We start from the raw sequence: 16,981 nt of genomic DNA, 5'->3' as shown, positions 1-16,981 counted from the left end.
CGTGTCAAGAGCAATGACCTTGTCCATGGTCCTGAAATTTAGTCAGTTATTTACCGTGTATATTCTCAAAGTAGCCCATTTGATATCGTAAGAGGCCTGGCTGGAATAAACAGGCTTTGGTGCCACCTCAACATTTGTCTAACCAAAAGTACAGTCATTTGAATATTCACAATTTTGGCTCTCCTGTCCTGTCTCTGCCTAAGTTCGAACTACTGCTATATCGATCCTGGCAAAAGTCGATATTGGGTACGGCCACTTCTTACAATAAGCTGCACTCTAGTCGTACGATCATCTCGCGTGTTCCGGTCACGATGTCTTGTTTTCATCATACGACAGTAGCCTACAGTACCAGCTTAACCAGCGCAACCCAACGGACGAGGGAGGAAAGGGATGCTGCGCCTGTCGAAATGTATCGCGCTCCGTTTCAATATGTTACACAGATGTAGGCTACAATCTATCTCTTTGCGTATGGTGACCTTGTTATGAGTATTTTTTTTGCAATAACTTTGACTGACGCAGCGAGATGGTGCGGCAGTAAGGAATAGATATTGATCCTGTTATTGCCTCCTAGGACCGTTGTGCGATGCGTCGCTGATCTGCATTTTTTTCTGCATACAGGCTATCCTTGATAGATTCATCGTCTTTCGTTCTTGATACAACGTTGTCGCCGGCAGATAATGTTGAATTGAGCTCAATTATTGAACGAATAGTATAAATGGTTTTGGAACATTCCTGGAAAACAATCATGTATCGATCGAAGGACTTGTTTATAGATCTTATGAATTTCATATAGTAATTCTGTGGGACTCCGTTCAAAATTATCTAAAATAGCACGGTAAGCATGGATCATTTTCATAACATTTCCACATCTATTGAGTGTATTGTAGGCATGTAATCTACTGATAAATGGAATTATACTGGTATTAGGACTGTCAACAACCGTAACCTACCAAGCATATTGCGTTGGTTTCTCCCATCTCTCTATTGGGTGATCAATGAACCTTTTACCACATGACCTCAATGGTGAACTCATACACATCTTGCCTGACATCACCATCATCAATCAATGTGCGTTTTTATTTATCTTAGAATATATGGAGACTTCTGTGTTTCTCTTGTTGTAATGCTTAATGAAAATGTATGTCAGGTGGTATTCTAAACTGCATTATAAAGTAACATTAAATAATTAACCTACAGTTCAATAATTAACCTACAGTTCAATAAAGAAGGGGGAAAGATACTGCAAATGCATCATTACACACACACACACATACACACACACACACACACATTTGTAATCCTTTTATTATTGTTCATCATTAGTAGCAGAAAAGGGACACTTATACACATGCAGGTATAATTAGGCAATAAGGCACTAAGTGGTATATATATGGCCAATATACCACGGCTAAGTGCTGTTCTTATGCACGACGCAACGTGGAGTGCCTGGATACAGCCCTTAGCCATGGTATATTGGCTATATACCACAAACCCCCGAGGTGCCTTACTGCTATTATAAACAGGTTACCAACGTAATTAGAACAGTAAAAATAAATGGTTTGTCATACCCGTGATATACAGTCTGATACGAGAGGCTGTCTGGATCTTTAACTTAAAGACCCTTGCTCCCTTCGGTCTCAACGTGGACTTTGATCTGAAGCCATTTTTGTGATTGTTGTTACTTTGCCATTGTGGTTGTTTGTGGGCTTGTGTGGTTTGTGGGCTTGTGCGGTCCCGTGTGGCTCAGTTGGTAGAGCATGGCGCTTGCAAAGCCAGGGTCGTGGGTTCAATTCCCACAGGGGGACCAGGGTTCAATTCCCACGGGGGGACCAGGATGAATATGTATGAACTTTCCAATTTGTAAGTCGCTCTGGATAAGAGCGTCTGCTAAATGACTTAAATGTAATGTAAATGTCTATGGTCGTATGCTATCCATTTGTATGCTGCTCTTTCTATGCCATTTTAATATTTGAGAAATTAACCAATGATATTAGGCCACTCTTGGCCATGATTACAGACACCTGTGTGTCTTGACACTATATAAACGAGTCATCCCGCAGTGTCTGTGATTGTACCCTGATGAAGACAGCTTGCCTGTCGAAACGTTGGTAAATTATTATTTTTTGCATCTGAGCTCCTAGAGTGTGCGGCTCTCCTTTATTTTTAAGTTTTCTACTCCGCTAGCCAGCACCTCGCCTAAATAGGTGTGCGTTTCTTTTTCTTCTAGATTATACAGTCTGATATACCACAGATGTCAGCCAATCAGCATTCAGGGCTCAAAACATCCATTATTAACCACGTTGCATCATGCGTAATAACAGACCTTAGCTGTGGTATATTGGCCATATACCACACCTCCTAGTGCCTTATTGCTTAATTGAGGCCGTCTGACCCCATTCTCTGTGCAGGGTGCAGGACAGGTGTGTCATCATGGAACCTACAGGCTCCACCTTGGACATGCAGATGAAGAGTGTTGAGAGGAGTACAGTGTTTCTCAGACAGGAACATCTCACCCTACTGCATGGCCTACACCTGGAGATCCTGTCCTTGCAGAAACGATGCACCGGTGAGTCTATATATCACACACACACACACGCACACAGTTACATAATTTCCTGTCAGTGACTAATGTATGGTGTGGTATGTATTTAATCAGGCTTTGTGGCAAGTGATGCGGGACAGAATCCATTATAGAATTAATACACTCTATCTCTCTCTCTCTCTCACACACACACACACACACACACACACACACACACACACACACACACACACACACACACACACACACACACACACACACACACACACACACACACACACACACACACACACACACACACACACACACACACACACACATCATACATAATCCATAGCCAGATGTCATAACCCATATGAAGGGGGCTCAGCTCTGTCCACTTGACACGTCAGCAGCAAAGAACAGATCCAGAGAGCAAGAGAGAGAGAGAGAAGGGGTGGTCAGATCAAATTAGACTAGTGGAGTAGACTGTGACCCTCTTTACAACAGCAGTGTTACTGCAAGCCAAGCAGAGGGAGCCCTCACTGCAGAACAAGATGTAGCCAAGAAGGCCATGAAGCATCCCTATCGATGCATCTCTTCTCTGCTCTCGGCTCTCCTACTGTTGAGTTAAAGGGCATCACCACATGGTGTTATGGTTTGACTGACAGACTAGGCCTATACACAGCAAAGATGCTATAGCCATCAAATCTTAGATACAAACGCAATGTAGCCTACTGTACTAGACTCTCAGCGCAATAGTTTCTTGGGACTATTAACTTTAACAGAGCAGGTTTACCTCAGTGAATCCTCCCCCCACTACAGCCAGGGTTTCCATGAAAGGGAGCCACAGGTCAATACCTTCCTGTTCCTGGCAGTGAGGGGGTCTGATTCCTCCTCTGGATTCATCCTCTCTGCTGTGGTTCATCTATTATCCTCCTCCTCTTTCATCCTCCCTTTGTTTGTTTGTTTGTTTGTTTCTGTCTGTCTGTCTGTCTGTCTGTCTGTCTGTCTGTCTGTCTGTCTGTCTGTCTGTCTGTCTGTCTGTCTGTCTGTCTGTCTGTCTGTCTCTGTCTCTGTCTCTGTGTGGAGGTTGATGGGATTTGCTGAGCAGGCAAAGGAGGGTGATAGGTTAAAGGATTTGTTGTGCTTATTTTGGGAGGTAAACTTTCTATTCATGTGAGTGAGAGGGCATGGGCAGGGAAAGAAAATAAATACTGCACAGTATATTTTAGTCTTTGTCCTTGAGGGCAACCCAAGCATGGCGTCTGTCTGTGCTGACTGGATAAGTGCTTAGAGTCCACCCAGATAAACAGAATCAGTTTAACTCAATGTGATTACTGTATGTCCAGTCTACACAAGGCCCTAATCATGTCTGTTTGAACTGTCTGCAATCAAGTTACTTGACAGACTAGACGCAAACAAATATATTGGACATGCAACGCTTCAATAGCACTACAATTACAAGTAGAGATGAACATGGGTAACAGGGATCATGGGCCTGTCCCGAGAACACTATTCACATTTCCTGAAAAAATTTAATGAAAGACACGAGAAATTACACAATTTCCCCCCCAATGGTAGCACTAATGCAGGCCCTACACATGCGCAGTGTCAGATCAGCAAAAAATAAAACAGCAGATTATACAAACAAATTGTCACATGAAGCCTTTAGTCTAGCGCATTGACTTCACACAAAGTTGGCATAAATTCAAAGTGCACGCATAATTGACACTGCCGGACTGCACACGCGACCCGAATGCAGTTAAACCCTACTGTAAACCTATAGACTACAAAATAACGTGTGCCTCTTTAACCTGTCATTGTGAATCTTCAGACAGTCACAAATTTGATAGGCTTATACACAATTCACTACATAGGCATCTCTGTCACAGACATGAAGTCTGTTAACAATTCGGGGAGGCATGAGGACAATTCTATCTTCTCCTGTCCTAGAGCCTAGGCTATTTTCCTTTCCAGTCCCAATCCTAGTGAAACCTAAAATCCTGATTCCTGTCTTGCATGAAAATCCCTAACTTCATTCTGTAATCCATAGGTTGCATTATCAAAGCACGTCTCTCGCCTATGCATGTCAAAATACCGCAATAACATTTCCCCTGCGCTGACTCATAGCCTAGCCTACTAGCTGCCCATATGAGTGCTGAGGAAATATTCTGTAAAGAGTATTTTGCTCCACTCATACAGGAGTAATGAAGACCTAGTGCGCAATAGTTGTGTATTTTTGGGGTGATTTATCAGGGGGTGCTGCAGCACCCGTACTTCCCGCGGCTATGATTGGCACTTCCGATTTTTGCGTTATTTCCCTGACTCTCAGGTTAAATATGAATTATTCCTGGTATTGAAACTTTGTAGATTTTTGGGAAAATATGAATCCCTAGTTTTGTAAGGTACTGGGTGTCGTGAGTGTGAAGTCAGGCGCAGGAAAACAGAGAGTTCAATATAGTGCTCTTTTAATGCGCACACGGTGAACCACGGCCACCCCACTAAACACTGGGTGTTCAAAACAAACTGCCCCAGACACGGGGAACGAAAACAGTCCAGCACTATACACGAACATAAACCAACACGTTCGTCTGTATCAAACACCAGGCTTACAATAATCAAACCCTCACAAAGAAACGGGCGGTCCGGCTGACTAATAAAGCCCAACTAATTACAACAAACTCAAAACAGGTGTAAACAATAAAGACATAAGGAGGGGGAGAAAATAATCAGTGGCAGCTAGTAGGCCGGCGACGACGACCGCCGAGCGCCACCCGAACGAGAAGGGGAGCCGGCTTCGGTCGGAGTCGTGACAAGTTTCGATCAGTTTTAGCATTTAGTCTTTCAATGAGACACATCCCCGCATTCCTTTCTTTTATATTTTTAAATTCCTATTTCTCTCCTAGACTTACTCATATTACTAATTTCTGCCTCACACATTAATCATTCATGTCTCTGTCTCATTTCTTGTCTCTGTTTTCTCAGAGTTGACATCTGAGCTGAATGTGAAGCCTCCAGGCAAGAGTGAACTGGGTAAGTTCTGTGTCTCTCTTTCTTTCTCTCTCTCCCACTCTCTCTCTCCAAGCTTGGCTTGGTGACACTGACTGTTTGTCCTCTTTGGCTCATCACCCCAACTCCTCATCTCACCCTCATGGCAGTATCCCTCACTTTACCCATCCCCCAAGGGACATCCCTGTTATCAACCTCCCCAAACAATCTCTCCCTTCTCCCTCTCCCCCTCACCCATAAAGACCGTATTCCATAACAAATCATCATATAGGGGAATCACATTTTATGGCTTGATCTGCTGTTACCAGAAAAAAATATAGGAGGATGGGAATTGGGTAGATTGGCAGCAGAGTTCAAGTTCATGAATATGAACCATCAGACAAAAGGTTGTGTATGCACCTTAATATTCCCTTAAACTTCTTGAGAATACAGGGGGTGCTGTTTCGCATTAGCATAATTGCCTCTACAGATTAAACTGCCTCTTATTCAATTATTGCTGTTACTATATGCATATAACCATATGCCATTGGATAGAAAACAAGCTATGGTTTCTAAAACCGTTCCAATTTTGTCTCTGAGTCAAACACAGGTCATTTCACAGCACTTTCCCTGAGCCAGAAGAAGATTGCAAGATGTGTATGCTCGCTTCAAAGCTCTGCCTATATATGGTCACGCGACCTATGACCCGAAACACACTTCCTTCTTCTTCCTCTGGGTGTCTGGAAGACGTCAGAGGAGAAATTTTTTGTTTATCTTGTACTGACGTGAAATAAGACCTATTTCTTTAGCGTGACCGACAACTTCCGGTTTCTGAGATGCGCGTTTTCAGAGGTGCCATTGTCTTTTGTTATGCTGACGTTACGGATGAAAACTATCTCCGTGTCGAAGTTTGTTTGATACATGTGACCATATCACCGTAATGTATGTTTTTTCAATATAGTTTAATCAGATTATTAGAATTTTTTCGGGAGTTTTGCCGTGTTCCGTTCTTTGAGTTTTTTAACTTTGGACATGGACCGTGCCAGTCGACCAGTACCCAGGCTAAATGAAGAGGGGAGGTTGCCATTGTGAATGGATTGAACGACTCATCAGGACTAAGGACACCTTGATCAACATTCTGATGAAAGACCAGCAATAGTAAGACCCAATTTACGATGTTATTTCATATATCTGTCGTGCATGTGAACTGGTCGCGCGCGTCCAGCTGGTTCTGGCTGGCCTGGTTATGCTAATTTAGCGATACATTTTGTTTTCGCTATAAAACATTTAAAAAATCTGAAATATTGTTTGGATTCACCAGATGTTGGGCTTTCAATGTCTGTACGCTGTGTATTTTTTCTGAAATGTTTTAAGACAAGTAATTAGTTATATAACGTTGGTCTCTGTAATTGTTCTAGCTGCATCAGCACTATATCAGATTGCAGCTGCAATGTAGAACTGTGATTTATACCTGAAAAATGCACATTTAAAAAAAAAAAACGATGCTATACCATAAATATGTTATCAGACTGTCATCTTAAGAATTTGTTTGTTGGTTAGTGGCTATCAATATCTTAGTTTAGCCGAATTGGTGATAGCACCTGATGGAGTAAGAAACTGTTGGAGTAAGAAAATGGTGTCATTTTGCTAACGTGTTTAGCTAATAGATTTACATATTGTGTCTTCCCTGTAAAACATTTAAAAAATCTGAAATGGTGGTTTTATTCACAAGATCTGTGTCTTTCATTGGGTGTCTTGGACTTGTGATTTAATGATATTTAGATGCTACTATTTAATTGTGACGCTATGCTAGCGATGCTAATCAGTGTGGGGGGTGTGGGGGGTGCTCCCGGATCCGGGTTAGGTACTCTGTAGAGGTTTTAATAGGTTGTTTGTTGAATTAGAATGTCTAGATACAAGATGGATATTATGCTAATATCTTAGCTTAGATAATTACAGAGACAGAAGGGATGGGAGGGAAGGGTGGCGGAGAGAAAGAGAAAGAAAAGAGAATGAGAAAGAAAGGAGGAGATGGGGGGGTCATGCCCATCTGCAGCCCATTAGAACTCATCAGGGCCCCCCTCTTTTTCCAGAGCAGTCCATCCCTTGCTCTATCACTCCGCCATAGCCCCCACTCCTCCATCCTCGCAAATTGATCCATCCATTTTTACTCCCCTCTCATGTTCCTCTGTGCACTGGTGGAGGGATCCAATTACAGTCTGTTTGCTGAGACAGAGAGGTGGCGGGACAAGGGAGGATGGTACAGTTAGGGGGGCACGAGAGAGAGAGAGAGAGAGAGAGAGAGAGAGAGAGAGAGAGAGAGAGAGAGAGAGAGAGAGAGAGAGGAGAGAGAGAGAGAGAGAGAGAGAGAGAGAGAGAGAGAGAGAGAGAGAGAGAGAGAGAGAGAGAGAGGAGAGAGGAGAGAGAGAGAGAGAGAGAGAGAGAGAGAGAGAGAGAGAGAGAGAGAGAGAGAGAGAGAGAGAGAGAGAGAGAGAGAGAGAGAGAGAGAGAGAGAGAGAGAGAGAGAGAGAGAGAGAGAGAGAGATGTAATCTCTCTCTCTCTCTCTCTATTTGGAGCATGACCTCACCACCCTGGTCTAGTGGGCGACAGTTAGACAGAGACCAGGGAGAACTACACCCAGGAGAGAGAGAGCTGGGGTTACCCAGAGAGAGGGGGAGGGGAAAGAGACATGAAGGGAGGGAGGAAACAGAGATGGAGGAAGAAAAATCTCTAAAATAGTGATTGTGATCGGGAGAAGAATTAAGATAGAGAGGTGGAGAAAGAGATATGGAATGAGAGAGACTGGTACAGAGAGAGGGATTAAGAGGGGTGAGAGAAGAGAAGAACAAGAGAAAGAGAGGAGGGTGAGAAAGGAGACAGAGGAAGGGCTACTTATATGGATATCAGGTTCCTCCTATTCTAAACGTAATGCAGCAATCCTAATATAGGCCTAACCAATATCTCTACTGATCATTTTACAATGATTTCATATCAAAGTTTCAACTAATCACAGCACATTTTGCTCCTCTTTTTGGGGGATTCTTCATTCCCATCCGTCTTCTTTGACCTAATTCTTGGGTCAACCAGCGTACCAGAGGCTGTGGTGTAATTCCTCTCCCTTTGCACAGCTGTCTAAGTCCAAAACCACAGCTACAGTTAGGTCTGACTAAGGCTTTTTTCCTACTAGAGGGATTTCAATGTGATGGAGAACCGTAGGTTTGACCAAAAAGCACAGCAAATGTTGTACGATGATTTTAAACTGGCGGTTAAAACTGGATGCAATGATGTTATCACTGCCAATTCCTGGTGTAATGATGACATCAGTGCAGCCAATTTTGTCCACTGGGAAATTAGTTATTATAGGGTTGAGAGGGCTATCAGTATGTTACTAGATTTAATGAAATATCGGCCACCAACACACCAAAACAATCACCTTCCTTCCTTCCCCTCCCATCACACCACCACTGCACGTGAGCAGTCTGCCAGTCTGCTATCTTCAATCTCTCTCTATAGTGGGTAAGTGGCAGCAGATGGCACACCCTGCCAGTGGCCATGCCGTGGTTGGTAGGGATTGGGTGGTGGCTACTGGCAGGGATTTCCTCAATGGCTCTGTAATCCTTTGCACATATGTGCTCAGTCTTCTGCCTTTGTCCAGGCAATCTCTAAACCCACATACCATTTCCTATCTGCCAGATTATCCACAAATGTGCGTTGAGGGTAAATTGGTGATTGAAAGCAGCAAGCGATGGTCACATTACTTAATTTCATATCCATTTGACTGACTGGATCACATCCAGGCTGTGTGTTATTTCTCTGTATGTGCTCTATGCTCTGTTCTCTGCTCCTATGTCCAGATGAACTGGGGTTGGGGGATGGGGTTAGGAGTGCTATGTGTGGGCAATATGTCAGCGTGGGTAATAGATGCCAAGTACACACTGCCCTTAATGTAAATCCTGGCAGCTGCATTTGGGGCTTGTTTTTCTGTTTGTATGTTAGTCATCTGTCTGTGAATCTCTGATGATTTGACTTGTGTGTGCTTATCTGTTTGTGTGTTTGTGTGTCTGTCCTCAGACCTGGCGGAGGAGGAAGAGCAACTGGAGGCCCGCTGTCTGGAGGTCGAAGATCGCCTGGCCGAGCAGCAGTACACCCTGGGAGAGCTGCGTAAAGAGCTGACTCACAAGGGGGCGCTGGTAGGCGCTCTGCGGGCTAACCTCAAGGACAAGGAGCGCCGCTTCCTGGATGAGCTGAAGAGCCGCAGCCACTGCTCCACGGTGCTCAACACAGAGCTGCAGAAGCAGACCGAGGCGGCAGCCTACCTCTCCTTCCAGCTGCACGCCGCCCGCCAGAAACTGCACCACCAGAGACTGCAGCAGAGGCAGCAGGCCCTCAGGGAGAACCGGGAGAATAGGGATCATCATGGGAAACCCCCTGGGCTCCAGTACAGCCAAGCAGCCGAGTGGGACACCGCCACCTTTTCTCCATTTTCTCCTCAGTCGCCCTCCGGTTTCTTCAATGCCTCCAATGCCAGCTCCGCCATAGCCTCCCCTGTGGTAAAGCCTAAACGCAGGGGCAGCAGGGCCACATCAGGGCACCAGCTCCGGGCGGAGAGGGCCAGGGAGTGTGTCCCCCAGGAGAAGGTGTTGGGCCCCGCAGAGCCCACCGCCATGCCTGACCCAGCGCTGTTCCTCCACCCTCACCGCAGGCACCACAGGTCCAGGGCCAGGCATTCTCACTCCCCGGCCCACAGACAGCCTCCTCTGGTGGGGGAAAGAGGGGAGGAGGAGGGGGGTGGAGAGGGGCCAATGGAGCCCCAGGATGGAGCTCCTCCTAGAATGGCAGCCACGGCCACAGCGCCACCTGCTGGCTGGTCAGACCAAGGCTGAACAGCTAGCCACACTGTGACCATCCCTAGAAATGCATCATCATTACTATCATCATAATAATTGTCATCATCATCCCTATGACAGTCTGATTTTATTAATACTGTAAATTGCCCATTGTCCTACACCTTGATCGAATTGATTCTGAAATGAATATAGCATTGTTGATTATAATCCTATTAACTCTAATGACTGGTATTTAGATGTATTGCTATAATGAACACTTTTTATAATTATACATTTTGACATGACCTGAATTAACTCAAACTCCCAGGTGTACGAACACCCACAGGGGGTTGTTGTTACTAATCACTTCACGTCAATGTGTGGAATCATGTAGTTGAATGCATTTACACTGGCGTCGCTCTATATAACGTTATTATGGGGCCTTATCCGAGTGTGGCGTCCTTTGTGGAGGTTAGTTTAACCTATGGCCTGTAGCCTTAGACCACAGCACCTACTGTGCAATTACCTTACCCTACTGTGTCGTTTTAGGGCCAACCATAAATCAACACTGGGTCACCCTTGTAGAAAAAATGTGACTGACCTCTGTTGCGCTGAGTCACAGTTGGGTAGCGTTTGAGCATCTGCATCTGTGTATGTCCTTGCTGTGAACACGATTGATTTTCAGATCTTCATTGTTGGCCTTCACTGGCAAAGGTCCCACAGGTCCAAGAGGGGTAGTCATGCCGTCCTATCCCACGGAATCTTTCTTTATTCCATTGGTCATACAATAGGTAGGCCTACAGCACACTATATATGTTATACAATAATTGAAAGTAACATTAGTTCACTGGCCTGACACAAAAGTCTTAGTGGGTTTCAAATAAAATGTGCCTCGGAACTTTAAAAAAAAAGAAAAACATATTAGATCACGGGACTAAAATCAATCAATCAATCAAATGTATTAATAAAGCCCTTTTTACATCAGCCGATGTCACAAAGTGCTATACAGAAACCCAGCCTAAAACTCCAAACAGCAAGTATTGCAGATGTAGAAGCAGAGTGGCTAGGAAAAACTCCCTAGAAAGTCAGAAAACCTAGAGAGGAAACTGGCTCTGAGGGGTGGCCAGTCCTCTTCTGGCTGTGCCGGGTGGAGATTATAACAGTACATGGCCAAGATGTTCAAGCGTTCATAGATGACCAGCAGGGTCAAATAATAATGATCACAGTGGTTGTAGAGGGTGCAACAGGTCAGCACCTCAGGAGTAATAGCCGATCATTCAGAGTTAGAAACAGCAGGTGCGGTAGAGAGTCGAAAACAGCAGGGTAGCACATTCGGTGAACAGGTCAGGGTTCCATAGTCGCAGGCAGAACAGTTGGAAATGGAGCAGCAACACGACCAGGTGGATTGGGGACAGCAAGGAGTCATCAGGCCAGGTAGTCCTGAGGCATGGTCCTAGGGCTCAGGTTCTCTGAGAGAAGAAAGAAAGAAAGAAAGAAGAGAGAAAAGACAGGGAGAGAAAATTGAGAGAGCCTACTTGAATTCACACAGGACACTGGATAAGACAGGAGAAATACTCCAGATATAACAGACTGACCCTAGCCCCCCGACACAAACTATTGCAGCATAATTACTGGAGGCTGACACAGGAGGGGTCGGGAGACACTGTGGCCCCGTCCAACGATACCCCCAGACAGGGCCAACCACAGCCCCAAAACCACTAGGGGGATATCTTCAAACATTGATGAAGCTATTGGATGAGTTAAACTGGAGTTCCTGGGTAAATAGGAATAGGTTGTAATCTCGCAGATGCTTTGCATAAACAGGACACTTTTGGGTGATAATGCATTGGGACCAGTTTGGCCAGATGTTTCTCTCAGGTTTTGTGAGGTGTGTGTAATACCGTACACAGAGAAGAGTGTTAGATTTGATTTGAATTTCTTCTTTGTGTTTTTTTGGCTGATTTGATTTCACTATTACTAGTCAAGGAAAAAGGGTCGTTCGGGCCTTCTGGCAGATTTGTTTCTAGTCTCAGAGAGCTGAGAAGAGAAAATGCTCAGTTTCTTAAATAAAAGGGTCATATTGGTTATATACACGGTAGATTCCAAGCTGTGTATACAGCAGCTGTTGAAAGTCATTATTTGACACAATGGAAACAGCCAATGACATTGAGTTGCACTTGGCGGACCCTAGTGGTATAGAGACAGAATAGCACCCAAACAGATTAAGATGTGGGTTGTCAATGGATCTGAAGATTTAGCCTAATCTATTTGACTTTTTATGAGCTTTTAGTTGATGAAATTGGTGGATTTTACATTCAATGTCAGATTCTTACATTTTTAAACCATTTATCTCGGTAGGTAATATATCATAACCCTTATATGAATGTAAATATATATATATATATATATATATATATATATATATATATAGTCTGATAATAACTAAATATAACAGGGAGGTCATTTAAAAATAAATTAAAAAAAAGTCATTTAGCAGACATTTACAGTAACTAATTGTATAGGTTTTCATACTGGTCCCCCGTGGGAATCGAACCCACAACCTTAGCGTTAGCAGCACCATTCTATACCAACTGAACCACACAGGAAGTGTCATCTATGGATTATTAAATAAATGTAGTAAAATGGAATACTGTAAAAGGTATTAGAAGGATATGTTTTATTACAATTGTTTAACTTAATATTTTTTATTACTTATTTAACTGATTGTTTAATATATTATGTTTATTATATCACATAATGTTATAAAACTATTATGTTATTTTCCGTATTTATCTGTCTATAAGGCATTTGGAGGAGGCATTGTCATGGAATGCCGTTGAATAAGTGAAGATGGGTTGAATTCAGTGCATACATTTAACATTGTAAAAAATCAACAATGTAAGAAGAGCCTGCCTCATTACTGAAAAGTAACCAACTGTAACCGTTCCCGGCAACAATTGCTGTCAAGCCCCCTAAAAAATGTCCCATGTCCCATAGGCACAACTTTCTTTCTGTGTAAAAAAATTCAGGGAGGTTCTGCCATGGTGCCCAGATTCATGGTCAACGCCTTCATAATGTAATTTAACCCTTACTGCGCAAGCAATTTATCATGATTGTGCACTATTTCCTCAGCTTCCGAGAACACATTCCCTATTCAATATCAAAATTACAGTAACATGGCAATCCTCATTGAAAATGTTTTTATATAGCACATGTGATTCTTAGGGAACTAGAAGTTAGACTGTTAAGCTTTCGTTTAAAGCAAACATCCTTGGATGATGTACTTGTGATATACCTGTGCTTATAGTGGTATAGGTACAGATGTGGTCTGTGGCTAGAGCCAGCCATGTCCAAACGATATCCTTACTTTCGCAGGGACACATTCTACTCTACAACTAAGCAATAAGAACAGAGAAAACTGACACTTCAAATCTTACACATTTTGGACATTGAAATGTGTAAGAGTGACACACTGATACGTTATTATATCACAGATAAATAACAAATAAAAACACTATCCCTTTATTCTTAATCGAAATGCTAAACAGCTTTAATATCCTGTTGAATCAGATTGTGGTGAAAGATGTCTTATGATGACAATGATGAGCCAAAGAGGCCCAACACAGTTGTCTGGTGTTCTGCCTTAGAGTAGTCGCGCTGTGGCTATGCTGCGTAACGTTACAGCACAGCCATGCTCAATTACATAGAAAAAACCGAATCGTCCCTTGTGTGCCACGAATGTTGAATACAATTATATTAGAATTTACTCATCCAATTGTGCGTGGGGTTGGTCATTCAGTTGATCAAAATTAGTAAACCAACTTCAAAACGCAGGTCTCTGTGTGTGGCAATCAATATTTGTTTGCTCGTGACCAAAGGAATATGCACAAGACGGAAGAACATGCACAAGACGGAAGTACATGCACGAGATGAATGAATACTAAACGAAGTCTTGCAGGTGTTTACATGTTTTTGCGCATGTGCCAGGTGATAGAAATTGCAATGGCAGTACCGGCAGTCTAAAACGTTGGGTAAATAATACTTTCCCGTGGATATTCTGAAGGACCAACCTCACAACAGGTAGAGTAAGTTCAAATGTAATTTTATTGAACATTCTGGCTTGTAAGGAAACTTTGTTTCAGACTGTATACCAAGAATTCGTATCAGTCTGATTTATTAGGCAAGCCTTAGTGTTGAGTTCTGTCAATGTTATCCTCTTTCTGGATACCAGGGGAGGATGAATCATAAAAGTATTTGGTTGATTCTTCATAGAAAACTCATATCTTTCCCTCCTGCTCTCCTTTCTTCCTTCTGATGCTTTGAGGAGGTGTCAAGTAGAACAGACACAGACAAGGAATCAAGCAAAGACTTTTGAGATCACCCCTATTATATCACTTCTATCTTCTATCTGGTTTCCAATTCCACATTTCCTAAAATGTTTCTCTATACATTTACTCACTAGCATGAAGAAAATTAGGACGGGGGAGACATTTGAATACATTTCTCCTGCAGAGAATGTCTTCCATTTTGATGAGCTATTTTCTGTTGTTGTTGATGCCCAGAGGCCATCCTGACAAAGTCAGAGATCACTTAGGTGAATCCTCAACATTATTTCATACTAGTGGGTGTCACCATTACCTCATCGCGAGACCATAAGCCCGACTCATGTCCGCTACATGGGCATTTTAATAAGTATTTGGTTTTAATATTGTTTGATATTTTTTGTCTTTTCAAGCAATAAAAAGGCACCACTTTATACGTTCCCTCTGGCATACAACATAAGGTATAGAGTGAGACACTCTGAAGGCGCTTCCTCTCAAGACCCTGAGGTGTGTTGTGTCATATGGTCCCTTGCTGAGCACCCCCCAACCCCCGTCTCTACCGCACTACTGTGTTAGCTTACTGTAGAGCATAGAGCTGTACACGTTATTTGAATAAAAGTTAGGTTTGACTAAAGTTTGTCTATTGTGTGTTGTATTTTTGAATGCGTTACCCTGGATTATCTAGTTCAATGACGAACACCAGCTCTGAAATCTAGATACATAAACTCAGCAAAAAAAGAAACGTTCCTTTTTCAGGACCCTGTCTTTCAAAGATAATTTGTAAAAATACAAATAACTTCACAGATCTTCAATGTAAAGAGTTTAAATACTGTTTCCCATGCTTGTTCAATGAACCATAAACAATTAATGAACATGCATCTGTGGAATGGTAATTAAGACGCTTACAGATGGAAAAAAGTTAAAAGTAAAATAAAATAAATTACCGCATACAATGTAAGAAATTAAAAATGACCACACCCCCACACACACACCACAAAATACAAATAACCAAAACAAACACACCAACCCACAACACCCACAAATAGCTAGACAAACACAAAGGCTAGTGATACAGTGATGTAAGCAAATAAACTCAGCAAAAAAAAAGAAACGTCCCTTTTTCAGGACCCTGTCTTTCAAAGATAATTCATAAAAATCCAAATAATTTCACAGATATTCATTGTAAAGGGTTTAAACACTGTTTCCCATGCTTGTTCAATGAACCATAAACAATTAATGAACATGCACCTGTGGAACGGTAATTAAGACGCTTACAGACGGTAGGCATTTAAGGTCACAGTTATGAAAACTTAGGACACTAAAGAGGCCTTTCTACGGACTCTGAAAACCCCCAAAAGAATGATGCCCAGGGTCCCTGCTCATCTGCGTGAACGTGCCTTAGGCATGCTGCAAGGAGGCATGAGGATTGCAGATGTGGCCAGGGCAATAAACTGCAATGTCCATACTGTGAGATGCCTAGACAGCGCTACAGGGAGACAGGAAGGACAGCTGATCGTCCTCGCAGTGACAGACCACGTGTATCAACACCTGCACAGGATCGGTACATCCGAACATCACACCTGCGGGACAGGTACAGGATGGCAACAGCAACTGCCCGAGTTACACCAGGAACGCACAATCCCTCCATCAGTGCTCAGACTGTCCGCAATAGGCTGAGAGAGGCTGGACTGAGGGCTTGTAGGCCTGTTGTAAGGCAGGTCCTCATCAGACATCACCGGCAACAACATCGCCTATGGGCACAAACCCACCGTCGCTGGACCAGAAAGGACTGGCAAAAAGTGCTCTTCACTGACGAGTCGCGCTTTTGTCTCACCAGGGGTGATAGTCGGATTCGCTTTTATCGCCGAAGGAATGAGCGTTACACCGAGGCCTGTACTCTGGAGCAAGGGATCGATTTGGAGGTGGAGGGTTCGTCATGGTCTGGGGTGGTGTGTCACAGCATCATCGGACTGAGCTTGTTGTCATTGCAGGCAATCTCAACGCTGTGCGTTACAGGGAAGACATCCTCCCCCCTCATGTGGTACCCTTCCTGCAGGCTCATCCTGACATGACCCTCCAGCATGACAATGCCACCAGCCATACTGCTCGTTCTGTGCATGATTTCCTGCAAGACAGGAATGTCAGTGTTCTGCCATGGCCAGCGAAGAGCCCGGATCTCAATCCCATTGAGCACGTCTGGGACCTGTTGGATCGGAGGGTGAGGACTAGGGCCATTCCCCCCAGAAATGTCTGGGAACTTGCAGGTGCCTTGGTGGAAGAATGGGGTAACATCTCACAGCAAGACCTGGCAAATCTGGTG

General features: G+C 43.5%; 1 protein-coding gene across 1 annotated transcript; it reads left to right on the top strand.

Annotated features, from left to right (window-relative positions):
• Positions 1-210: 210 nt before the first annotated feature.
• Positions 211-15,295, top strand: LOC129832056 (uncharacterized). The gene is made up of 4 exons (XM_055895797.1): positions 211-835; positions 2,409-2,566; positions 5,510-5,557; positions 9,585-15,295. Exons 2-4 carry the CDS (start codon positions 2,431-2,433, stop codon positions 10,394-10,396), a joined length of 996 nt encoding a protein of 331 aa, XP_055751772.1. The 5' UTR covers positions 211-835; positions 2,409-2,430; the 3' UTR covers positions 10,397-15,295.
• The last annotated feature ends 1,686 nt before the right edge of the window (positions 15,296-16,981 follow it).

This window comes from Salvelinus fontinalis, chromosome 33, assembly GCF_029448725.1.
Source record: "Salvelinus fontinalis isolate EN_2023a chromosome 33, ASM2944872v1, whole genome shotgun sequence".
Taxonomy (NCBI): domain Eukaryota; kingdom Metazoa; phylum Chordata; class Actinopteri; order Salmoniformes; family Salmonidae; genus Salvelinus; species Salvelinus fontinalis.
This window is presented reverse-complemented; position numbering and strand designations above follow the sequence as displayed.